The sequence below is a fragment of the Abramis brama genome, assembly GCF_963993115.1.
Source record: "Abramis brama genome assembly, chromosome: 4".
In the NCBI taxonomy this organism is placed as follows: Eukaryota; Metazoa; Chordata; class Actinopteri; order Cypriniformes; family Leuciscidae; genus Abramis; species Abramis brama.
This window is the reverse complement of record NC_139966.1, coordinates 44,950,041-44,975,176: the sequence shown is the minus strand read 5'-3', so window position 1 is coordinate 44,975,176 and position 25,136 is coordinate 44,950,041. Positions and strand designations below refer to the sequence as shown.

The 25,136-nt window shown below is 37.5% G+C and overlaps 4 protein-coding genes and 1 long non-coding RNA gene across 7 annotated transcripts in view; 3 read left to right on the top strand and 2 right to left on the bottom strand.

Annotated features, from left to right (window-relative positions):
- Positions 1–3,853, top strand: part of col7a1l (collagen type VII alpha 1-like) — a 67,468-nt gene extending 63,615 nt beyond the window's left edge. The window contains exons 109-111 of the mRNA XM_084111880.1: positions 2,113–2,175; positions 2,921–3,106; positions 3,255–3,853. Of these exons, the coding sequence (XP_083968006.1) occupies positions 2,113–2,175; positions 2,921–3,106; positions 3,255–3,268 (263 nt within the window). The 3' untranslated portion in view covers positions 3,269–3,853. The remainder of the gene's footprint in view (positions 1–2,112; positions 2,176–2,920; positions 3,107–3,254) is intronic.
- On the bottom strand, positions 2,957–6,997 carry LOC311081340. Its single transcript, XR_014605869.1, has 3 exons — positions 6,861–6,997; positions 6,410–6,519; positions 2,957–3,093 (listed from the first exon to the last, which is right to left on the bottom strand). It is a non-coding gene; the product is annotated as an uncharacterized lncRNA (long non-coding RNA).
- A 3,119-nt stretch (positions 6,998–10,116) lies between these two features.
- copg2 (COPI coat complex subunit gamma 2) lies at positions 10,117–19,932 on the top strand. Its single transcript, XM_084111105.1, has 23 exons — positions 10,117–10,265; positions 11,029–11,081; positions 11,163–11,243; positions 11,340–11,411; positions 12,231–12,310; positions 12,987–13,062; positions 13,181–13,273; positions 13,465–13,551; positions 13,631–13,788; positions 14,324–14,457; positions 14,645–14,712; positions 15,071–15,259; positions 15,435–15,530; positions 15,731–15,974; positions 16,263–16,338; positions 17,383–17,486; positions 17,679–17,804; positions 18,025–18,093; positions 18,197–18,508; positions 18,810–18,907; positions 19,011–19,149; positions 19,277–19,375; positions 19,498–19,932. The coding sequence occupies exons 1-23, from the start codon at positions 10,229–10,231 to the stop codon at positions 19,626–19,628; spliced, it is 2,622 nt and encodes an 873-aa protein (XP_083967231.1). The 5' UTR covers positions 10,117–10,228; the 3' UTR covers positions 19,629–19,932.
- A 33-nt stretch (positions 19,933–19,965) lies between these two features.
- Positions 19,966–24,517, bottom strand: mest (mesoderm specific transcript). The gene is made up of 12 exons (XM_084111106.1): positions 24,308–24,517; positions 23,856–24,045; positions 23,684–23,763; positions 23,421–23,498; positions 23,179–23,315; positions 23,022–23,080; positions 22,824–22,864; positions 22,671–22,741; positions 22,425–22,526; positions 22,260–22,336; positions 21,751–21,814; positions 19,966–20,334 (listed from the first exon to the last, which is right to left on the bottom strand). Exons 1-12 carry the CDS (start codon positions 24,392–24,394, stop codon positions 20,217–20,219), a joined length of 1,104 nt encoding a protein of 367 aa, XP_083967232.1. The 5' UTR covers positions 24,395–24,517; the 3' UTR covers positions 19,966–20,216.
- The window catches only part of LOC311080911 (uncharacterized protein), a 34,722-nt gene continuing 33,519 nt past the window's right edge, over positions 23,934–25,136 (top strand). For all 3 annotated transcript variants that reach the window (XR_014605741.1, XM_084111140.1, XM_084111137.1), the window contains exon 1: positions 23,934–24,060. The gene's annotated coding sequence lies outside the window, so the exon portion shown is untranslated. The remainder of the gene's footprint in view (positions 24,061–25,136) is intronic.

The window sequence follows — 25,136 nt, the reverse complement described above, 5'->3', positions numbered from 1 at the left end:
GCATGGTCTACTTTGTGTTATTTTAAGCAACTGAGTCACACAGTACATACAGTCCCTGACAAAAGTCTTGTCGCTTGTGTACAAATTGACCTGAAGTGCCACTGAAATATATTTCTAATCAAGATTTTTCTACAAGAAATGGCTCATTTTAATCCCAACAGCTTTTGTAATAATGTTTCAGTGCAAAACGAAACTGTCAAAAAGTATTCTAATATTCACAGATTGGTAAAGCCCATTGAGTCAATTTTTGCAAAGACATAAGTGTTGTCGCCTTGTCATATGAGCTTCACCTGTGACTAATAATGGATCAATTAGGTCTCAGGTGTGTATAAAAACAACCCCAGTACACTAGACCTTCACATCAACTGCAACTAGACCTCTGCAAACATGCCTAAGATTCACCCTGAGACTAAAGTTTTGATTATCAAGAGGCTGAAGACCAGATCCACTGCTGATGTGGCAGACACCTTCAATGTGTCTAAGCGTCAAGTACAGAGGATAAAAAAAAACTTTTGAAGACACTGGAGACGTTTTTGACAAGCCCAGGTCAGGCAGACCCCGCAAGACAACTGCTCGAGAGGACCGTTTGTTGGCTCGAAAATCCAAGGCCAGCCCATTTTCCACTGCAGCAGAGCTCCACAAGACCTGGTCACCTGAAGTCCCTGTGTCAACCAGAACAGTTCGAAATGGCCTCCATGGTCGAATCAGTGCCCAGAAGCCAGCACTAAACAAAAGACAATTGAAAAACCGTGTGGCATTTGCCAAGGCCCACAGCCTGCTAAAAGGATGGACGCTGGAAGGAAGGAAGTGGCAGAAGGTGGATTTTTCAGATGAATCTTCTGTTGAATTACACCACAGTCGCCGCAAATATTGCAGGAGACCTACTGGAGCCCGCATGGATCCGAGAATCACCCAGAAAACTGAAGTTTGGTGGCGGAAAAATCATGGTTACATCCAGTATGGGGGTGTGCGAGAGATCTGCAGGGTGGAAGGCAACATCAATAGTCTAAAATACCAAGAAATCTTAGCTACCTCTTATATTCCCAACCATAAAAGAGGCCAAATTCTGCAGCAGGATGGTGCTCCATCGCATACTTCCATCTCCACATCAAAGTTCCTCAAGGCGAAGAAGATCAAGATGCTCCAGGATTGGCCAGCCCAGTCACCAGACATGAACATCGAGAATATTGAATATTGATGAACTTCTTTGCTATTCCTGATGACTTCATCAATAAATTGTATGAATCCTTGCCAAACCGCATGGATGCAGTCCTTCAAGCTCATGGAAGTCATACAAGATATTAAATTTGGATCTCACAGCACCACTACTTAATTTGCTGACATATTTTTGTATTTGCAGTAAATTTGTTCAATTTCTGTATAGGTGACAAAACTTTTGTCTTGCCAAAATTTGACCTTTCTGTCTTGATTAAATGATAAATCTTTTTTCAGTGAAACTAATTTATTTCAGTGCATTAAACATCATTTGGGAGGGTTTAAGCTTTTCATATGAGCTATTTCTAACACCAATTGATTAATTAAAATCAGTTTAATAGCAGGTGTTTCTACAAAATAGATAAGCGACAAGACTTTTGTCAGGGACTGTATATCACAAAAAATCTGCATTGGACCAACCATATATTAATTGCTTGAGGCAGCCTGATGTGAACTTCAATGATCAAAATAAGAACTAATATACAGACTTCTTTATTGTTTTATCTGTGTTTGCGCATTCCAGACTGTCAATCTGTCCATTAGTGGTAGAGATTTTTAGTGGCTCTTTCTTCAAAAGTGTCTATTTTTATGAGCGAGTCATTGAATCATTAATTCAACTGATTCGTTCTAAAACAATGATTCATTCATGACCTTATGCCAATCCTGAGACTGTGTGTTGTTCTCATTTAATTAAAGCAGTTCAAATCAAATTAGTATTTTATGTACATTTATTTATAGTAAATAGTCATGTGATTTATTTAGCAATATTATCCTAATGATTTCCAGATGTTGTCCCATAATACACACATCTATGTGATTATATTTGTGCAATAACTCTGCATGCATGGTGTTAACTGAAAAATGTGGATATAATATAAGCTTTTCTGTTGCACTCAGGAGCCAGTACTGAGAGAGATGGAGAGCAGAGAGAAAAGAGACGTGCACTCAAACTCCACTCAGGTGTGTGTAGAGTAAAAGAGGAGAACATCGTCCTCTGCTGACTGCTGCTCCAAGTGCATTTAACCAGTTAATACATCTACAAAAACAGCTTACATAAGCAATATAGTCCGATTTCCTGCACAAATTAAACCTGGTCCTTGAATTAAAAGGATTTGCAGTGGTAACGTTGGGTTTATATCCAGGATAGTAGTCTGAAGAAGTACACATTAATGGTCCTGGCACCAAAAGTGCAAGGCATTACACATAGCCAAGATTATTTTATCCGTCTTTTTTCTACAGTCTATTTCTGTCACATCCACAGTGCGATATGAGACACAGCGAACAGAAACAGACAGATAAGACAATAATTAAACCACTGATAAAAGTAACACTCAAATCATCACTCAACCAGTAGAATATATATGCATATATGTGAGAGAGAAGATAGACCATTGATTAACAGAAATACAAGATAAAAAATTTAGATTATTTTAGATTAACCATTTATTGCTTCTTGTATCCTTGCAGTGATATATAGACAGCTTAGATCCATGATTTCATTTTTTTTATTTTAAATATAGTTATCATTAAAAAAAAAATAGCATAAATAAAAGTTATTGTTTCATGCATCTATATTCATAGTTTAATACATTTCATTTCAAAAAACTAATTTTAGTTTTTTCATCATTTTAATTTAAAACATAATTTTCATTAAAACAGTGTGAATGCATTATTTAATTGAAACTGATACCTCCACTGAATGCAGACCCAGACGCTGATATGTGCCTTGAACCCATGTCTGAGGGCCACTGCACTGAATACGTCCTGCTCTGGTACTACTACGCCGTCTCAGGGAAATGCCGTCCTTTTGTGTACGGTGGCTGCGGAGGAAATAGAAACCGCTTCGGCTCCAAACAGGATTGTCAGAGGAAATGCATTCTGGGAAGGAGAGGTAAAGCGGCAATCAGGACTCAAACCTCAGGTTCCAATATAAATGGTTATAGATGATTATTTGAAAGATGCTCTGCCTAAGATGTGTGATTTTTGTCAGAAGTAATTTAGCATAATTTTAAGTTAACTTTTCTTGTCCCCTTTTCTAGATTCTGGATCCTGAGGAAGAACATTTAGCTATTTCTAACAGCTAAACTGATGTTTATCTCACAAAAAAATACTAGTTTTGTACATTTTTGTCATCCCATATGTATATTAGTTTATCACAGCTGTATATGTTAGAAAAAAAACTTGTTTATTCTACATTATGTTTGCGTTTCTATAGCACCACACATTGTTGCACTGTTATAGTGATACATGCTTACCTATGAATTTCTTACTAATATACCACGTTCTTATTTAAAACCTAGTTTGATGTTTATTAACGGTAGGTCATGATTCTAAGAGTAAATGCACTATTAATATAATCAACTGTGTTTATGACTTGATTACCATAAGGTTCGCCATTTTGCACTAATGGTTCTGTTTGTAAAATTTTCTTACTCTGACTGTTTTTAAAATATTATGTGAGACAATAAAACAATGAACTGTATATATTTTTGAATGAGCCATATAGTCGTAGGGGTTCACTGTAGGTGTGTGGGTGTGTGCGTGAGAACATTTTTACATCGTGACCTCTGATTTTGGACAGTGTTCTCTAAGCTTGGCCCTGTGTTGTGTATAAATGCTGCCATATTGGCTTTTCTTCAGCAATGTTTGTCGAGTCGTGTCTGGACGGTGTCTCCTGGGGGCAGGCAGGGAAAGTGTGTGCGCATTTGTGGGTGGCTTATACAGTACAGTACGTGTACATTTGTGCATGTATTTGTATATGTTTCCTTCCTCATTATTTTTACCCCTCCATATCTTTTTCACGTCTTACAAGCTTTACCTTCCGCTGACATTGACTCTGTTCTGTCTTGTATAATCTCCCGACTAAGCTGCTCCCTGTTGCATCCCTAGGTTTCTAGCTTTTTACATATGTCCCAGCTGCAGGGGGGGCGTGTAGCAGGCTGTAGTCCAATTTAGAGCACATTGAGAAGACTGTGGTACAAGTCAGAAGACAGGACGCCCTTTACAGTGTGTCTAAGGGGATCCCTTAGTGAACTTCATTGAGCACACTACACAGCACAGATGCCCTTTAAATCTGCTTTAAAATGTAGTTTTTAAGGTTTAATGAGCTTCCTTTAACTTCATGTGGAATAAAAGTATTATCATCCAGTCCAATGCACAATGTTTACAGCGTTTAAAGGTAATCATTAATGAAGCCTCCAAACTTTAGAGCCCTTGATAGCAAAGCAATCAATCATTAAAGGGAGGTGGAAAGAAAACTAATTAAACTTATGAGCATGAACTGCACAGCAATTAACTCACAGGGACGTCTAAAAAAGGAACACAAACATTTTATAGTCATTGACCCTGACAACTGAAAACTCAAAATTCCTGTTTTATAAATGGCTCAATACACATGCAGAGTAAGTAAATGGCTGCGCTATCCATGGTGCTGAATGCCTTTAGATGAGTTGGTAAATTCTCAGTATGCCATCTTAATTATAAGCCTTATAACCATTTTATTCCAAAGTTTTATGGATAATTATGTCCAGCCAGTCATGACATTGAATGGTAGGTTATTTTATTTTGTATAATGACAAATAAATTCTAATTGGGAAAAAAAATACTGTTGCACATTGCAATGAACTGAAAGAAAAAAAAAAAAAAAAAGAGGAAGACATGCTACTTCATAGTTAAATATATTAGTTAACCACAGTTAAGTTAAAAACTTTTCCTAAAAATCTTATGTTTTCATACAAATCGTATCGTACAAATTCATGGCAAAAATCGCCACTTCGTAAAACATTTTCTCATGACATCGTTAATCTACACCTAAAAATCAGTAATAAGCTAAAATATTCAATCAAATAAAAGTTCTTAAAGTAAAAGTAACGTAAATAATTCACCTGTAAATAAATGATAAATTATGTTATTAATTATAAATTATAATGTATAAATTCATCCATTCGTCTAATCATGTATGTTTATGCTTACATATAATTAAATATATTTAAGAACTTTTAACTATTTGAAGTATAACAACGGGATGTTCTCCGTTTGTATTTAAAAAAATTAAAAATCTATTGCATGTCATTATGTGTTGAGTTGGCTCACTTAATTTATGTTTCGCGCTTCAGAACTTTCATTAAGGGAACATACTACTCGTACTACTCTTATCGCCAATAGAGTAGTATGTTCAAATACTAGTATTTGAAAAACAGTAGGCGAAAAGTCCCCGGATGACCTACTACTTCTGGCGAGATTCTGAAGTGCGCATTCGATGGACACTTTACTATCCCATGAGGCCATGGGAAAGGATTTATAAATGGAGGCGAAGCAACGCAACTAGGTCACATGACCATACAACATGGCGGATGTAGTACGTCCGGATTACATTCATACAACACACATTCATACTATAAATAACGTACTTTTTTAATGGTGGCGAAGTAAGTTCAAATACTAATGTAGTACCAACTCAGACAGTACGCGATTTCGGACACAACGCATCTGATCGATTTTTGAAGGCAACATATATGTATCCAATCCCGCTGCTGCCTTTGATATCCCACAATCCTGTGCTTTCCACTCTGTGAGAGTTGAGGTAAAAATAAAGATGGCATCAGAAAGCCTACAAAGTCATTACCTGATAAGGCAGAGAGGCAACAAATCAGCTGCCTAAGTTTTCGGATGCAGCCATTGTGAGCACCTGGTTTTCACGTTGCATTATGGGACTTTTTAGAGAGCGAACGTTTCAGTGCACTAGTATGATTTTGCGATTGAGACAGCCCTTAAAATGGCCGACTCCCTGATCAGTGTCCTGACCATTGAAGTTAGGAGCAGATTGAGACGCACCCCATAATCTGTTTTTGTTTTTTTTTGTTTTTTTGTGGCTATAATTAGCCTATAGGTTGTCTGTACATATCTCGTCGCGTTTATCAAATATTAAGCACACACGGTCGGCTATCTGTTTTATATGGTGACGGTAAAAGCGCCTTTGGTGCACAAGCGCATTAATCACCGCCTCATTTTACTGGGAGGGTCTCAATAAATGACGTTATTGCTGGCGTACGACTGCAGCGTAAATGGGCTTATACTAAATGAATGCACATCCAATGAGCAAACAGTCCAAACGGATATTATCAGCAGCCAGGGAGATATCAAACCCACAAAATCACTCTTATTTAAGTTGACGTTGAGTTTTTGACTTGCTTACCTTTTTAATAACACTTTGGATTTACGATCCAAAAGTTCTGCTTGACAAACAGCGCTTCACTTCAGAAGACTCCTCTCATCCAAACAGTGCAGGTAAGTACTTTTGCAGTCCTGTGTGAGATTCAAGGGAATCGTTCATTTAAAAGGGACCAAATTCTTCCATAATTTACCCAAAGGTTGTTCCAAACCTGTATGACTTTCTGGATCGAGGTGACGAGCTGTCATTCTGTCTAGCGACAGCTTTTGTGTTCCACAGAAGAAAGAAATTCATACCGGTTTGGAACAACATGAGGGTGAGTAAATAATTACAGTTTTTTTTTTGTTGAACTGTTCCTTTATAGGCGCAATGTGACACTTTTTATGCAAAGTTTCTTTCTGGAAGTTTTAAATAATCAGTACGCAAGAAGTGTTAATCCAAATGCAATCTGATAGTGCCTGATATTCTTACGCACCTCCGTTCAACAGGGCAAAACAATGTGGTTCGCGCGGACCCTCCTCGCTCTAGCACTTCTTTGCGCACCGGTTTCCAGCCTCTGCTTACCAACGTACAACCCAGAGTCCAACTTTCTTTGCAACAACGAGATGTTCTCCGAGGCGAATGACAACGGGAAACCGTCGAATTCCCTGCTGGACAGTGTAAACCTCCTGTACAAATCAGCGCACGCGCTTTCCTCTGAGGAGCCGCGCGAGAGGAGGACTGTACCCGCGTCCAAATACAGATACTTGAGCCAGACGCAGCTCAGGAGTAAACTGTACCGCAACAGTGCGAAGAGCGACCGACGCAACCAGGTCACTCTTTCCCTCGACGTGCCCACCAACATTATGAACATCCTCTTCAACATTGCCAAAGCCAAGAACCTGCGCGCAAAGGCGGATGACAACGCGCGCCTGCTGGCGCAGATTGGAAAGAGGAAATGAACTCTTATTCCTGACTTTAACATTTGTTTTTGTAACCAACTGAGGCATGTTATATCTAATTTAATAATGTAATAAAAGTTTTTTTTTTTCAGTTGCATAAAAAATAGCAATACTGAAAATTAATGGAATTTATTAGCAGGTGATAAATGTCTTTAAAGGGTTTTTAATTATTAGCCTACCCACTAACACTTGTTAGACTGGTCACTCATCTTAAATTGTACAGGAAGTGTTTAAAATTGGCTTAGCAGTGAGACTCGTATGACATTTGTAATCAAAACAATTGTTTGGTAGGTCAAATTGAATGCTCAAGCTTAAAAGAGACATGCATGTTTGGAGTATCATATTGCGTCTCAGAGGGAAGTACGACATATTTTGCCAATCCTCTTTCATATTCACACAATTTATCTGTACAAATCAATGAAAGGTGAACTGATTATTATTGAAAATACCGCTCTATAGGAAGATAGGTTGATAAAACCGACAGTCGAATATTTTTGTACTGAAAATAATTATTTTTTTCGTTAAATAAATAAATAAATGCAAATGAAAACAAAGCGTCCACTGGAAGCATATTATTTCGAAGGGAATTTTCTCTGTGTTACGCATCTTTCAATAGTCTGTTTTCACAGGTTTAACCCATTCAGGCCCAAAGTTATTGATCCAGGGACACGCAGAAGTCAATGTAGATGTTTGCAAGTCAAGGATTTGAAAATGAAATAATAATAGCAACTTGATACACTTAGCTACTGTAGCACATTTATTTTTAAATCATCGCACCATATTCACAACTTTTTGTAACATCATTCCAAACAGACTAGTCCATACAATAATCTGTTACAGGCCAACAGTTCTGAATTAAAAATATCCATTCGATCACTTTTGTAAGATTTAAGTCTACATTTTGGTGAAGACAAAATTTTTAGATTCATTTTCCAAAGTCTGGTCTCAGAACAAATGATAAAGGTTAATATTATATTTAAACAATTATAAATATTTAAAATATGACAATATGTTACAAATACATAATTCACAAACACATAGTCTTTTACTGGTGTGTAAATTAAATATAAATATAATTGATAAATTATGTGTGTGTGTGTGTGTGTGTTTGTGTGTATACACACACACATAATTTATCATTTATATTTAATTTACACCATTAAAAGATGTGTTTGTGAATTATAATATGTATTTGTAACATATTTTCATATTTTAAATGTATACACACACACACACACACACACACACACACACACACACACACACACACACATATGTATATATATACATATATATACACACACACACACACACACACTCACACACATATATCATTTATCGTTTATATTTATAACATATATATATACATACACACACATATATAATTTATCATTTATATTTAATTTACACACCATTAAAATATGTTTGTGAATTATAATATGTATTTGTAACATATTTTCATATTTTAAATGTATATATATATAAATGTACATATTTATATTTACTTTATATGTATTTTATATGTACACACACACACACACACACACACACACACACACACACATATATATACAAACACACACACTCACACACATATATCATTTATCATTTATAGCATATATACACACACACACACACACACACACACATAATTTATCATTTATATTTAATTTACACACCATTAAAATATGTGTTTGTGAATTATAATATGTATTTGTAACATATTTTCAGATTTTAAATGTATAGCCTATATATAAATGTACATATTTATATTTACTTTATATGTATTTTATATGCACACACACACACACACACACACACACCAGAGGTGGACAAAGTACACAACTTCCTTACTTGAGTGAAAGTACAGATACTACTGGTCAAATATTACTCCGTTACAAGTAAAAGTTGTAAAGACCGATTCTTACTTAAGTAAAAGTACAGAAGTACTCGTTTTTAAAAGTACTTAAGTATCAAAAGTAAAAAGTAAATGTCAATGCATTGTTTTATTATTGTTGCATTGTTGAATGTAATACTTACAGTAGCCTACCGTATGCCTCTGAAACTATGCCTGCCTACCCTCATATCAATATCACATTTATTTCTAGAACACAGTTCCAGTAGTGGGATTGAATATGAGATTGAATAAGTCACTCAATAACGTTCACAATGGTTTCGGACACACAAATGGCTGTTCCCTCAAATAGTGCCCTTGGCTTAGTTTTTTGGCTTTGACGTCAACCCGACTTTCATTTCCAACCAAAATCCAACGTCTGTCCGACGTCGGGTTCTGGCGTAAATCTGACGTCGGGTTCTGGCGTAAATCTGACGTTGGGTTTTGACGTAAATCTGACGTCGGGTTTTGACGTAAATCTGACGTCGGGTTTTGACGTCAACCCGACTTTCATTTCCAAACCAAAATCATCCCCTGACTGACGTTACTACTTTCTACTCAAGGACCTTGACAGAAATGTAGTGGAGTAAAAAGTATGATATTTGTCTTTCAAATGTAGTGAAGTTAAAGTAAAAAGTTTCCAGAAAAGATAATACTCAAGTAAAGTACAGATACTCAAAAAGTGTACTTAAGTACAGTAGGCTACTCAAGTAAATGTACTTTGTTACTGTCCACCTCTGACACACACACACACACACACACACACACACACACACACACACACACACACACACACACATATATATTCTTTTTTTCTGGAACGTACGAAGAAAACAAACCTCTTCATTGTCATCTCGACTTTTAAGCATAGACCTTTATTTTGAAGTGTGAACTCAGTGAGCTCCACCTCCGCCAGCTCACGATACACGTCACTCTGGTTGACGTGGAGGAAAAGAGCGTGAATGACTGTCTGATCATCTCGTTTACTGCTCTTAAACATTCAGCAAAATGATCAAGAAATTCGACAAGAAGGACGAGGAGTCTGGTAAGATCATTATTAAATCAATGCTGACACATGATCAAGTCTGTATCATATGATAAACAGCTTATTTCAGTGGCCGAAATGATGTCGGTTGTTTTGCTAAGGAAGAGCGTCTCTGCAGGCCACAGCACATCTGCAACTGGAAAAAAAATACACTTGTTTAACACTAACGATTTATGTACATGTTTCAGTTTTATACTTAATGTGAGTGGTGGATTAACTAGTAACGTTAGTAGCAGCTATGTGACTTTTGCTGTATTCTACAGTATGAGTTTAATTGATCTTTATTGAGGAAGCTAATGTGCTAGCAGTAGCCTTTATTTATCTATATTCATTTTGCAAGCTTGTCAACGAAGATCATCTAACATTTGCTTCGTGTTTTTTCTCCATAAGCTTTGTATTCCGTATATTTAAAGGGAATTTCTGATTGAAGTCGATTAAAAGGCTGCAAAGGGACTAAGTTACATCTCTCTTGTCGTAACAACTTTTATTTATAAGGCACTATAATCTTCAGACAGTTCAGATTCAGAAGATCCAAATCTTTTGTTTTGGTTTACTAAATGGTTACTAAATGTAACTAATATTGTTGTTTTGCAGTGGCAAAGAGCCACATATAGATGCTGCTCTATGAGCACTTTTCTTGAAGAAATGGCATTATATGAGTTATAACTTAAAGGTTATTACCTTAACTTAAACTATTACCTTATATATCTGAATGAAGGCACAAACCTTTAGTTGATTGACAGATCTGTTCTTATGCGTTTAGGAAGTGGCTCAAACCCCTTTCAGCATCTGGAGAAAAGCGCTGTACTACAGGAGGTGAGTTTGATGCATTTGAATCTTAAAATGATCTGAACTTTTCTTTAGTACTGTACATTAAATTGCATGTTTGTTTCAAAGGCTCGGATCTTCAACGAGACACCCATCAATCCGAGAAGATGTCTGCACATCCTGACGAAGATCATCTACCTGCTCAACCAGGTATGTGATTATATCTTACTTTTTCAGCAGTTTTACACTACTGCATCTCTCTTTCTCTATGGACTGATTCATCTCTAAACTCCTTCATTTTTTCAGGGTGAGCACTTTGGAACCACAGAAGCCACTGAAGCTTTCTTTGCCATGACTAGGCTGTTCCAGTCTAATGATGTAAGACACTTTATTTGCAACCCTATTTACTGGTTTTTACTAGTGTGTTTTAGTAGTGTGTTACTAGAGTTACTTTTTTTTTTTAAAAGGCTAAACCTATATCATGGAAGCCAATACATGCATATTGCATTATGGAATAATATAATAAATGTCAGTAAATATCATTTTAATATAATTAATGACAGCAATAAAATTATACACACTTTTTTTAAAAAACATTTTTTTTTTACACAAAATGAACAAAATGTTATTATGTTTTTGAATTTGACACAAGGGGGTGCATAACACTTTTGTTAATCAGCCAAGCAGACAGTTATTGGCCGGTGCAGATATGGCTGATAAATCTGTGCATCACCACCAATGTTATTGTTAATTAAAACTATTAAAAAAACATTCTGTTAATTGAAATAAAGCTGCAATAAAACAAAATTAAATATTAGATGAAAACTTAAAATGTCAATTAGAATTAGCCTTGTCAACTAATTGAAATAACTTTGTTGAAGTAAATAAAAACTAAAAAATAACTTTCAAAAAAAAATTAACCCTAAATAGGAATGGTAAAGAAAAAGGATAAAAACAAAGAACAAAATGACTAAAAACTAAAATTAAAATCAAAACTGGAAAAATAACTCAAAATAAATAAATTAAAAATATGAATAAAAACTATAATAGTAAATAATTAATCATATAAATTTACACTGATAAATACTTATTTTAGTTATTGAGTTGCAGCTATTAATAATTTATGCAAATAATGTGCTGTTCTTGCCATAGAGCTGTTTAAGTGAAAATTTATTTTGCTTTTGCCTAATCTTTTAGCAAACCCTGAGAAGAATGTGTTACCTGACCATAAAGGAGATGGCCAACATCTCAGAGGATGTGATCATCGTTACAAGCAGGTGAGCAGTTCATTTTGCCATAGCAGTGTATTTCTTATTTGTAATTACAATATCGTCAATGTCGGGTGGAAATGTTAACCTCCGTAACCAACCTTGTATCTCCAAAAACGCTACTTTTCAGTGCATTGCGATACCTTTTCCTCAATTAACGGGTTATAAAGTTTACTGTAGCTATGTGGGCACTCAGTTTTTTTCTGTCATTTGGACAAAAATCTCATGTTAATAAAAAAAGAAGAAGTGCTATGCACATTTTAGGCTATTTTAGGCAAAACATTAGTGTATATATATATATATATATATATATATATAAGTATAAATATATATATATTTAAGTATAAATATTTTACGTCAGTGTTTCTTGAGTAAAAAAAAAATGCTGTCGGCGCCAATGGCCTCGTGGTCACCGCGCCGACATGTAGCGCCTTTGCGCTCGGGCAGCCCGAGTTCGAGTCCCGGCTCGTGGACCTTTCCCAATCCCGTCCCCTGTCTCTCTCCCACCTCGCTTCCTGTCAACTCTCCACTATCCTGTCACAATAAAAGGAAAAAAATCACCAAAAAAACAATATACAAACACCCCCCGCTGTACTTATTTTAAGAAAACTATATCGTTTTTATAATATGTGCATTAGTGTGTAAACATTGTTATTTAATGATGAATGTTTTGTGTGTGTCTCAGCTTGACAAAGGACATGACTGGTAAAGAGGATGTTTACAGAGGCCCGGCAATCAGAGCTCTCTGCAGGATCACTGATGTGAGTCTCAACTGTCTGAAAACTCATTTGACTTTATTTTCTATCAGTGAGAAATAAACTACAATGGAACTGATGTAAATGATCCTTTCAATTGTGCTTCTTCAATCTTGTCCACCAGACCACCATGCTGCAGGCTATTGAACGATACATGAAACAGGCCATCGTGGACAAAGTGCCCAGCGTGTCCAGCTCTGCTCTCGTCTCCTCACTGGTAAGATCACAACCTAGTGCCCAGTGTTATTTTAGTATTATTTATGCACTATTAAAGTATTTATTAATATTTTAAAATGGCGCTAAACTGAATAGTATTAGCCAATCACTAGTCTGTTTTCACTTAACTGTTTATTACACTTAGTCCTGGATAATGTAGCTATCCTGTTTGTTTCTGTATTTGTTTTACAGCACATGGTGAAGATGAGTTTTGATGTGGTAAAACGCTGGGTCAATGAAGCTCAGGAGGCGGCTTCAAGTGATAACATCATGGTGCAGGTTAGTGAGATGCTTGCATCCATTGTCTTGTGAGTTGGGGGCCTGTCTGTCTTTAATAAATTGGGATCTCTCTGCACAGTACCATGCTCTGGGTCTTCTGTACCACTTGAGGAAGAATGACCGTCTGGCTGTGACCAAGATGCTCAACAAATTCACCAAATCTGGCCTCAAGTCTCCGTTTGCTTACTGCATGATGATTCGCATTGCCAGTAAGCTGCTGGAGGAGACGGATGGAGGGTATGTGTGTTTGACAGACATTAGCTTTTTTAGGCGTTATTAACATCATCATGCAGTTGCTTATAATGTAGACTTACTTAGGCCCAGATTTACTAACATCTTGCACCAGCACAAACCCTCTTTTGGTGTTAAAAAACTACTATCAGGATTTAATAAAGACACGCAATGAAAAAATAGTGCTGAAAAGGCGTGGACAGGGTTATTTTTGTGGCTGACCATTGCATATGCTTTAGTAGTTTACCTTTCAGATGCAAAATTTATAGGAGGAGAGTATTTAAATAAATCATGCAATGTGATTTACTAAGGTTTGCGCTAGTCAATTTACTCGTTTTTTTTTCGGCATAATTTACGTGCCAAAAAAAGCGTGCTGCTCTTGTTAGATTGCGTTGGTCATTATGGAAATGATCCGGCTGCGTCAGATCACACGCAGAATTTTCCACTCCCATCTGTGCTTTTTTGGAATTTTGTTCTCAGTCTAATTTGCCTTGTTTAGTAAATCTGGCCCTTAGTCTGTCTACATATGTTGTTTTAACAGGCACGATAGCCCTCTGTTTGACTTCATTGAGAGCTGCTTGAGGAATAAACATGAGATGGTGGTTTATGAAGCGGCCTCCGCCATCGTCCACATGCCCAACTGTACCGCTCGTGAGCTGGCTCCTGCTGTGTCCGGTTAGTCTTGTGCATTTTACTTCTTGCTGCTACCTTTTTGCTTTCTAACCAGCGCACTAGACAAAGTACACTAGATGTTCAATTCATTTTGTTCTCTCTCTCTCTCTCTCTCTCTCTCTCTCTCTCTCTCTCTCTCTCTCTCTCTCTCTCTCTCTCTCTCTCTCTCTCTCTCTCTCTCTTTCCATAGTTCTCCAGCTGTTTTGCAGCTCTCCCAAAGCAGCCCTGCGATATGCAGCTGTACGGACCCTTAATAAGGTTAGTTTTTCCTGTCTGTTTGAATAGGATTTCATTTGTAAACCATTGCATTATCAACAACTACTACATGGAGACCAAAGAACACATTCTAATGTTCAAAGACACATTGCTATCACCCTTTTATCACAGAAATTGTGCAAAAATGTGCTCTTTTTCACACCAGTGTTATTTTAGGATCATTGAAATACTAATATATTTCTTATTAAAGATTTGAATTAGATTTTTTTTTTTTTTTTACATGTTTATATAGTTTTTATTTTAGTTTGTTAAACTAACTTAAAATTAGGACATGTAGCCTTGCCGAGATCTTATTTTATTTCAAGTAACAAATGTTTTTGAACAACAAATGTTCCAACAGGTGGCAATGAAGCATCCATCAGCAGTGACCGCATGCAACCTGGACCTGGAGAACCTGATCACTGACTCGAACCGCAGCATCGCCACCCTGGCCATCACCACCCTGCTGAAGACTGGCAGCGAGAGCAGCGTGGACCGTCTCATGAAACAGATCTCCTCCTTCGTCTCTGAGATCTCGGATGAGTTCAAGGTGACTTCATCACCCAGACAGCAAATTAGAGAGCAAACATCTGTTTTAGATGCATATTCGGGAGTTTAATATTTTATTAATTTGCACATATTGTACCTTTTAAATAATTGGTCTATGTGATAATGTTCCAGTAAACAATGTGTTTTCATAACTAAATGGTGTGTGTGTTTTCCAGGTGGTTGTGGTCCAGGCCATCAGTGCTCTGTGCCAGAAGTATCCCAGAAAACACAGCGTGATGATGAACTTCCTTTCAAACATGCTTAGAGATGATGTAAGTTCATTCAAGAACATTTGTTCTTCTGTTGTTAAGATAAAGTCTTGTAATCTCTCTTAGTCTTTAGGCTTTTCTTTATACTGATATTCTTAATACCTGTTTTAATTTGTATCTGTATTTTACTTAATTAGCACCAACAGTTTTGAACATATTTTTAAATTAGAAGCGTCAGATTTCATTTTTCTTTTCTTTTACAGGGTGGCTTTGATTACAAGAGAGCCATCGTGGACTGTATCATCAGCATCATAGAGGAAAACCCAGAGAGTAAGGAGACAGGCCTGGCTCACCTGTGTGAGTTTATCGAGGACTGCGAGCACACCGTCCTGGCCACTAAGATCCTCCACCTGCTGGGGAAAGAGGGGCCACGTACCCCCACCCCCTCCAAATACATCCGTTTCATCTTCAACCGTGTGGTGCTAGAGAGTGAGGCGGTGCGGGCAGGTGAGTAATCTCGTATGACCTTTGACCTGTGCCTTAACCTCCTTGCAAAGAGCTTATAAAACCTGCTCGTGTCACCTTAAGATCTCAGGATGTGTGTGTTTGCGATGCAGTAGTACAGGTTTTTTTGTTTGAGCGACACGCGTCCAAATAATTAACTGCTGTCTGACTGCTAGTTGGAGTAAATTTAAGCAGGCCTGATAATCTGTAATTAATCAGCTTCAGAGACTGAGCTTTAGGACATTTAGGCATTCTTCTGCCCTGACTCTCCTCTCACGTTTTTCTTCAAAGCTGCGGTCAGTGCGCTGGCCAAGTTTGGGGCTCAAAATGATGACCTGCTGCCAAGCGTCTTGGTCCTGATGCAGAGGTAGGCCTTTACTGGCAGAAAGTGTGTGGGGGGGGGGGGGGAGTGGGTGATTTATATTGGTAATTTGAGTATTAGAGTTAGGAAATTGCCAAAGATGTTGAGAAATCAGTGCAAATGTTTGTTAAACTAAAAAGAGAAAATCCTCATTTGATTGGATTAAAAAGAAACAATGCAAAACAGAAAATAAAACAATATTTTACCTAAAAAAAGAAACTCATCATTGGATTAAAAATGATGTAAATGGCAAATTTTTTTTCTTATTTATTTTTGCTCATTAAATGGTTACTTCACCCAAAATTTTATCAATTTAATTATTATAGTAATAATTAATTATTACTCACCCTCATGTTGTTTCAAACCCGCAAGACTTTCATTCATATTCGGAACACAGATTAAGATCTTTTGGATGAAATCCGAGAGCTTTCTGTCCCTTCATTGACAGCTACGCAACTGAAACTTTGACACTTCAAAAAGTTCATAAAGAGATCGTATAAACATCGATCAGCGAACATGAACAGAAGCTCAACCGAACCTACTTGACTCGTGAGAACAAACCTCTTGCGGAAGCTCAAACGAGCTGCGTAACAGATGAGAATGAACGTCAAGTGAACATGCTTGAGCTTTCCTTTACCACAACTGATGTGCGAGTTGATGAATGTTTAAATGTGAATAAAAGCCTAAATTAAATCTGTTCATCATATAAAGTGATTGTGTTTCTTCAGAAAAAATTGGACTAAACCGCTCAATTCATATGGATTAGTTTTACGATCTCTTTTTGAAGCGTCAAACTGTCAGTGGGTGTCAGTTGTGTAGCTGGTTTGGAACGACATGAGGGTGAGTAATTAATGACAGAATTTAAATTTTTGGGTGAACTATCCATTTAAGGTATACTGACCTTTTCATTACTTTTTCATTTTTTTTTTATCACTGTTCCATGTTTGTCTACTAAAATAAAATAGAATTTTTATCATAATGTTGCTTATCGCCCATCCATACCGAAATGCGTTAATATGCGATTTGCTAAAGTGTGTGTGTGTTTGATAGGTGTATGATGGACAGTGATGATGAGGTGAGAGACAGAGCCACATTCTACATGAATGTCCTTCAGCAGAAGCAGAAGGCCTTGAATGCCGCATACATCTTCAATGGTGAGGGTTTGTGTTGCAGTGGTTGTTTTGTGTGGGTTTCCATTGTTCTGCATAGTTAAGATTCTTATTGTGTATCTGATATGCTGATGAGAGTGATAAACGTTTGTGGTTGTGGTGTGAATTTTTATTTATTTATTCTGCATTAAAGTTGTGTCATGGTTGAATAATGGTTGTTGAACCGTTTGTTCGCAGGTCTGTCCGTATCTGTTCCTGGACTGGAGAAATCCCTCCACCAGTACACACTAGAGCCCTCTGAGAAACCATTTGACATGAAGACCGTTCCCTTGGCTACTGCACCCATCACCGAACAGAAAACAGGTGTGAATAGATTTCCACACTACTTATGAACCAGAGTCCAATAACTAGACTATTACTCAATATAATCCATAATTACGTATGCTCATTTTTGTTTACTGTATACCATTGTTTGGCATCTGATTTAGATGCTAATCTTCCTATGTCTTTAACCTTTTTTTGGCTAAATTGCAAAGCTTACTCAAATTGCACAAGTTCACTTTATTTTTCTCCTTCATGCCAGAAATCGCACCCGTTGCAACAAGCAAACTACCTGAAAAGCTTGCACCTTCACGCCAAGACATTTACCAAGGTAAGACGATTAGCTAATCAGCAAAGCGATGTGTGCGGCACCGTTAAACCAGAGTTTGAAGCAAACTGTGCCACGTTTTTCCTCCCTTATTTTTTTCTCTCAGATCAACTTGCAGCCATCCCAGAATTCAAGGGTCTGGGTCCCCTGTTCAAGTCATCAGAGCCGGTTCAGTTAACAGAAGCAGAGACGGAATATGTAGTGCGCTGCATCAAACACACTTTTGCAAATCACATGATCTTCCAGTTCGACTGCACCAACACGCTGAACGACCAGCTGCTGCAGCGGGTTATGGTCCAGATGGAGCCGTCAGAGGCCTACGAGGTGCTACATTACGTACCTGCACCTAACCTCCCCTACAGCCAGCCTGGCTCCTGCTACAGTCTGGTCCGGTTACCGGAGGATGACCCCACAGCAGGTATGTCACACAGAATGTATTTTTGCTTCCCGAAAATAACTTTTTCGGTTATTTTTTTTATGTAACTCACATCTTTTTTAGTGGCTTGCACATGAAAACGGCATTCTAAAACTGTAGTGCTCAAGTTGAAAGAAGTTCAACCTGTCTACATTTAGCTCTTTTTTTCATTTTGCTACCCCACGTCTTACATTTTTAAACGCATTCTGTGTAAATGGTACATTACAGACTAAACTGCTCGCTTTGATGTATTTAAAGTACTTACGAAAGTTGACACGTTTTGAATTGTTTGCATTTGTCTTAGTCTCTTGCACGTTCAGCTGTACAATGAAATATCTAGTCCGGGATTGTGATCCCAACACGGGAGAGCCTGATGATGACGGTTATGATGATGAATATGTGGTATGTGAATTTTCAAAATCAATTCATGGTAAAAAAACAAACAAAAAAAAACAGGAAGATTATCAGCGGCCATTCCTCACTCAATCTCGCATTTTCATCCTAGCTGGAAGATTTAGAGGTAACAGTCGCTGACCACATACAGAAGGTGTTAAAGCCGAACTTCGGCGCGGCGTGGGAGGAGATCGGAGACGAGTTTGAGAAGGAAGAGACGTTTGCTTTGGCCACAGTCAGAACTCTAGAAGGTCAGTTTGATTAAAATCAACTTTAATATCCTAATGACCATATATAAGAATGTCAAATAAATGTATGTTTGATAAGAGTTTTGTGGCTGTAGAAATAATCATCTCTTGATTGTGTTTATCTTCACAGAGGCGGTAAATAACATCATCAGCTTCTTGGGCATGCAGCCTTGTGAACGCTCAGACAAAGTTCCTGAAAACAAGAACTCGCATGTTCTGGTCTTAGCAGGTTTGTACCGATTTCATCAATCCAGTTTTTTGTTCTGTGAGTTTCAGGTCTTGAAATGTGCATTAGATATTCATTTTCTCTATTTCTAACCTGACTGATGATTAATGATCGTGTTTCTGAAGGTGTGTTTAGGGGAGGTCATGACGTGTTGGTGAGGGCGCGTCTGGCGCTGGCTGATGGGGTCACTATGCAGGTGACCGTAAGGAGCACAGACGAGAGTGTGGTCGACGTCATCCTGGCGTCTGTCGGATAAACGAGCGATGTGAGTGACCTGGTCACATGCCAATCAATCTGGGTCATTGTCCTTTTATATGCATCTATATAGTAGCTCTATAATGTTTCACACAACCATCTTTGTGGCTTAACATGAATCCTCTATAACATCCTGTTTCTGTATTTGATCTGTTCTGAGATTTCTAAAATATTGTGCCACTTAAATTCATGTGGAAGACATCTAATCATTGTTGCTGTTTTGGCCTTGTGTCATGGCTCGGGGGAAATAGTCCTTTAAAACAAACCTATCATTTATCACTAATAAAAAGTCTGGAAGAGTACAAGACTTGTTTTTTTCCCTACACAAAACATGACAATTCATACAAAGACTTTTTTTTTATTTGAATAAAATCATTCATGCTTTGAACACAAATGTATTTACAAGTAATGGCATATTGTATTTCAGCAAACTCTTGACAATTGTAAAGATTATTTGGTACAATACTTTGTTTCATGCATTTATAAACGTGACTGGCATACTTTACGGTTTGTTAATAAATGTATTGGAATATTTTCCAACAACATCTTCACAGGAGCAATATTCAGAATGATCACATCACTCTCTTGCTCAGAATGAGTTGATAAAGCTAAGGTAGGCATTAATGAAGCCTGTGGGATCCTCCAGCTGTGGATAATGACTCACATGCTCATCTAGAACCGATACTGTGGATCTTTGAACTAGTTTCCTGTAGGTGAGGAATAGAGAGGGGAAAAGTGATTATAAAACATTTCTATGTTATAGTGCCCATTTTCCTAAAGAGACAGCTTGATCTGTCTTTTCTGTTTGTCACAGTATAGCAGTTTTATCTTGGCTTATATGCTAAGTTCCCACTTGAAATTTTTACCAATAATAAAGAACTAACCCTCTACATTCACCAATAGTGTTTCCCAACCTGTTCCTGGAGGCACACCAACAGTACACATTTTAAACATACTAATTATACACACCTGATTCAACTCATCAGCTCGTTAGTAGATATTCCAAGAACTGAAATGGATGGATCAGGTAAAGGTAGGGTGACCATATTCCAGGACATGTCCGGCCGGGATTTCGAGATCGCCCAAAATATCCGGGATACGGCTTTTGCTTTCTCGTCGCCATTCATTTTGTTTACATGCACACCTTTTGATTCAATAGGACTGAATTAATTACGATTGGTGAATCTGAATGTAGTGTTTACATGAACGCTAAACAAGTGATCGGTTGATGTGCGTTTTAGCATTGCTAAGAAAATTCCTGTGTTTTCGTCTCAATCGGGATCCGTGTGAAGCAGAATGCATGACCTGCAAAGCTGGCACGTACGTGTCAGTGTCAAATAATGTAATAATGTAAACATAATGAATGGTGACTGTAGAAAGCAAAAGCCGAATCCCGGGCATTTTGGGCGATCTCGAAATCCTGGCCAGACATGTCCTGGTTAAACAGGACGTATGGTCACCCTAGGTAAAGGGGGACATAGAAAATGTGTACTGTTGGTTGGGAGACACTGGTGTGGTGGGTATGTGCTTTTAACTTAAAGGATTAAGGTTCAGTCAAGAGCAAATGCATTAGTAACCTTTTGAATATCATGTTTTAAAATTATATTAAGAAGAAAATGTTCTTTCACAATTACAAGTGCTAAAAATCTTTATTCTTTTGTACAAGAAAGTCTTGGTTTGAATCCCAAAATTTCTTTACTACATTTATTTCATCAAGATTTTTTCAAAGCGGACAATAAATAGTACAATCTCAGTGGTTCAAAAGATAAAGCTCTGTGTTTTATAACCAGAATCCTGAGTTTAAATCCCACATTTTTTTAAGCATATAAAACAAAGCTCTCCATCCAAACACTCAATCAGCATGTCAGATTCAGTGGCTCAGGTTCTGTTTTAATCTTGGAGTCCTGAGTTCAAATCCCACTGTTACTTACTTTAATATCATTATATACAACAACAACCAATGTTTTTAACAAAAGTTAAGGGAGAAAAAACCTATGCATGTAAAAAAAAAAAAAAAAAAAAAAAAAAAAAAAGTCAAGACATTTCTCATTTAGTAATGATACAAATCATAATTTAGTTAGTTTAAATAGCGATAATAAATATAAACTGACATATATACTCACTGGTAGAGCTGGATAAACTGGGGATGTGGATTAACTGGATCTAGGGGTCCATAAATCATGTGCACTACAAAGTTAAAATTGGATAAATCAGTGATCTTTACAAAGAAACACGTTCATAATTTTGTACGGCCACAGTACACAGCCTGAAGTGATTTATCAACTAATCTTCCAAAGCACAAAACTATTTATAACTCTTAATAGAAATAAGAACCAACTGAACCATCCTATAGTATGAGTGTTAAAATGCTTATCCTGCTGCATTGCATGTATAATATATTATAACTACGTGAATGTTCACTTAATATATGCTGTCACCTCACCTCAAACGCATATTGCCTGGGGTGCAGATGGGCTAAGCAGCTTCTGCAGTGCTTTTCAATGGATTAAACTACTTAGCCTCAATAGTACTGCCCACAGCGAATCACTTCAGTCTGGTAGCATGACGGCTTCTCCAGCACTTTATACCACTGAATGAATGGTGTGTGTACTCGAATGGTGTGTGTACTCACATGGTGTTGAAGACGAGGTTAGAGCCCCCACCCATCTCTCTCTGTGTTTCATCCTCTGGTTAATGTACTGCAGGACACTGGGCGAGACAAAACAAAGGATTGTTTGTGACGGTTGTCATTACAAGCAAAGCACTGCAGATGCAACACATGGAAAAGCTTGGACACCTGTCCATGACTAGATTTCCATCGTTAAAGCGAATGCCTGTCCACATGTCCCAGAACTCTGCTTCTGTTGGCTGGGTGTACGGTCCAAACACATCCCTTATTCTGTAGGGTGAATACATATAATATTTGCAATTGAAGGTGTTAGGCCACAACCTATAAACAATGATTTATTACAACGAATACTTTGAACTGTGTACTAGAAAGCATAAAGCTATACACCAATCCCATTCCAGACGGTCAACTCACCCTCTAGAGAAAAGCTGGTAGTTTACTAGGCGAGTAAGTACAGGTGAAATGAAGCCTGAGTCCTTCAGCACCTGTAGATGACAAAAGATTAGAAATATTCACTTCTCAGTTCACAAATGAAAACAAATGTGTATTTTAAAGCGTCACACTCACTTTCTGAAGGAATCTTGGATAATGAGTCTCAGGGAATATACCTTTAAAGATTGAAAAAAAAGAGAAAATATTTTCAGTTTTTACATAATGTTAAGGATCTCTAATCAGACTTTTGTTATCTGAAAGAATATATATAAATATATATATATATATATATATATATATATTTAATTAAGAATGAATACAAATTTAATGTACCTCCATTTGAGAGGCAGAGGCTGTTTATGGTGACGTGTCCGTTCCTGTTATGGTCACTCCTGTGTGTTTAACTGTACGTGAGAACCACCCAGATCATATTGGCAGGAGCATTAAGCTAAACTATGACAAGAGAGCTTGAAGGATCCTTACAGCTCACCTGTACAGTAACTCGAGAGCTACAGTGTCTCCATAGTCATGTGACAGGAGGTTAATCCTCTGCTCTGAAAGCCCCAAATGAGAGATCAGGGCCTCCACCACACTGGCCTGCTCGAAGATGGAGTAACGGTGTGGTCGCTGGAGTGTCATCATGAGGTGGGACGTTTGTGTGATAGAAATAATGATTCAAATTATGAATAATAAAAGACCATAGTTGTAGTGACTGCATGTCTTTCATCTCACCGGTTTGTCCGAAAAACCAAACCCCAGGAAGTCGAGGGCGATGACTCTATTAAAGCGCTGAGTGAGAGAATCCCAGATCTACAAAACGACAACGAGAGCAAATGCTGCACAATGAACACCAAGTGCAAAGCAGAAGTGAAGTATCAAGTCACTGTTAGTGAATTGCTTCCAAGTTGCGTTAAATTGAGTTTACAGTAGCTTTTCTGAAATGTTGATGCAGTTTTACACTGGAAAATGACTTTAAAATGGCTCTGTGCTTATACCTTATACCAGTCATAGCTAGAAGTAGGAAAACCATGAAGCAGCAGGAGGACATCAGAGCTTCCCACAACACCAACTGACTCTATTGACAAGCAGAATAGAATTACAGTAAGACTACCACATCAACAGAGTATATCTCGTGTATATGTATAGCTTAAACAAAGTCTGATATACCTTTGTAAAAGATTTTATTTCCTCTGAATGTGAAGAAGTGTCCGGAAGCGCGCCAGGTGTTGAGCGCAGGTGAGAGCTGTGGAGGAGGGATGTGCAGATACACCGCGAGCAGAGGAATGCACAACAGACTCACGTGAAGCCACCACTCCCTGCTCGCGCGACGGCCCGGCCCGCACTCGCTTTCGTTCTGCTGCAGAGAGACAGGGTACGGTTTTATTTTACTGTACTTTATTTTTTTGATGTATATCGCAGATGTTTTTGTATTAAGATTCCTTGGACCTTATTTGTATTAGAAGTAGAGACAGCCAGACAGACATAGGCGAGCGCGTCAAACTAAGTAGCGTCACTACACGGATTTAAATGAACTGCTGACAATGCAGCCTTTATATTACGATTCAATTCAAACTTTAAGCTAAATAAGAACTGCCAAAGAATTCGTGCTAGCTACTTACAGGTGAGTCTTGTGACATTCTCGATTCTTGCACTTTATCGCAGTGTGTGTCGGCTGGTGGGCTGAAATGTGTGCTGTTGAGTGACATTAAGAGTCTGTCACTGAGCTGTCATCTGCGGAATCCGTACTTGCATGGCCTTAAAACGGTCTGTCGCGACTGTTTTCAAGCGTCATGTTGCCAAGGATCCAAAGGTCTCGGGCGGAAAGTAGAGCTCGCTTACGCCCCTCGTGGAGCGGATGGCAAACGGCACTTTAGGATCTACCGAGCGAAACCGAAACCTTTGACCTTTGTTTAACCTTACTCAAACGAAAGTCCCTATTTATTAATTAAATGTTGGACAAAAACAACTGGTCACTAGCTCCCTCCTTTTGTCGATAAGTGTATCACAGTAATAATATTTTATATATATATATGAAGAGTTCAGATGCAAAAGCCTCTAAGTGCCATCTGAAATTTTCTTCTAGAATGATCATTTTTATCAAGCTTGTATATTTAAGTTCAGTAATTTCACTTAAATGGCAATGCAAATTACCTATTAATTGTCATTTAAGTGAAATTACTTAACTTAAATATACAAGCTTTATAAAAAATGATCATTCTAGAAGAAAATTTCAGATGGCACTCAGAGGCTTTTGCATCTGAACTCTTCATATATATATATATATATATATATATATATATATATATATATACTATGATATTAATATAAACTATGATATTAATCGGTTCTTGACCAAGAGATCAACATGGAATCTACCAGGTAATTGTCTCACTCTCAGATCAGTTCTTAACTGATGGGGTAAGACAGATACTATCACAGATATACTGT

Coding starts and splice junctions, on each gene's coding strand:
- mest (XM_084111106.1), bottom strand. CDS start 24,394: ATGTCACTCAACAGCACACATTTCAGCCCACCAGCCGACACACACTGC. Junction 23,316..23,420: donor TTGGTTTTTCGGACAAACCG/GTGAGATGAAAG, acceptor ATGACACTCCAG/CGACCACACCGTTACTCCAT. Junction 22,527..22,670: donor TACCAGCTTTTCTCTAGAGG/GTGAGTTGACCG, acceptor TTCACCCTACAG/AATAAGGGATGTGTTTGGAC.
- copg2 (XM_084111105.1), top strand. CDS start 10,229: ATGATCAAGAAATTCGACAAGAAGGACGAGGAGTCTG. Junction 13,274..13,464: donor CTGCTCTCGTCTCCTCACTG/GTAAGATCACAA, acceptor TTTGTTTTACAG/CACATGGTGAAGATGAGTTT. Junction 19,150..19,276: donor CACAGTCAGAACTCTAGAAG/GTCAGTTTGATT, acceptor TTATCTTCACAG/AGGCGGTAAATAACATCATC.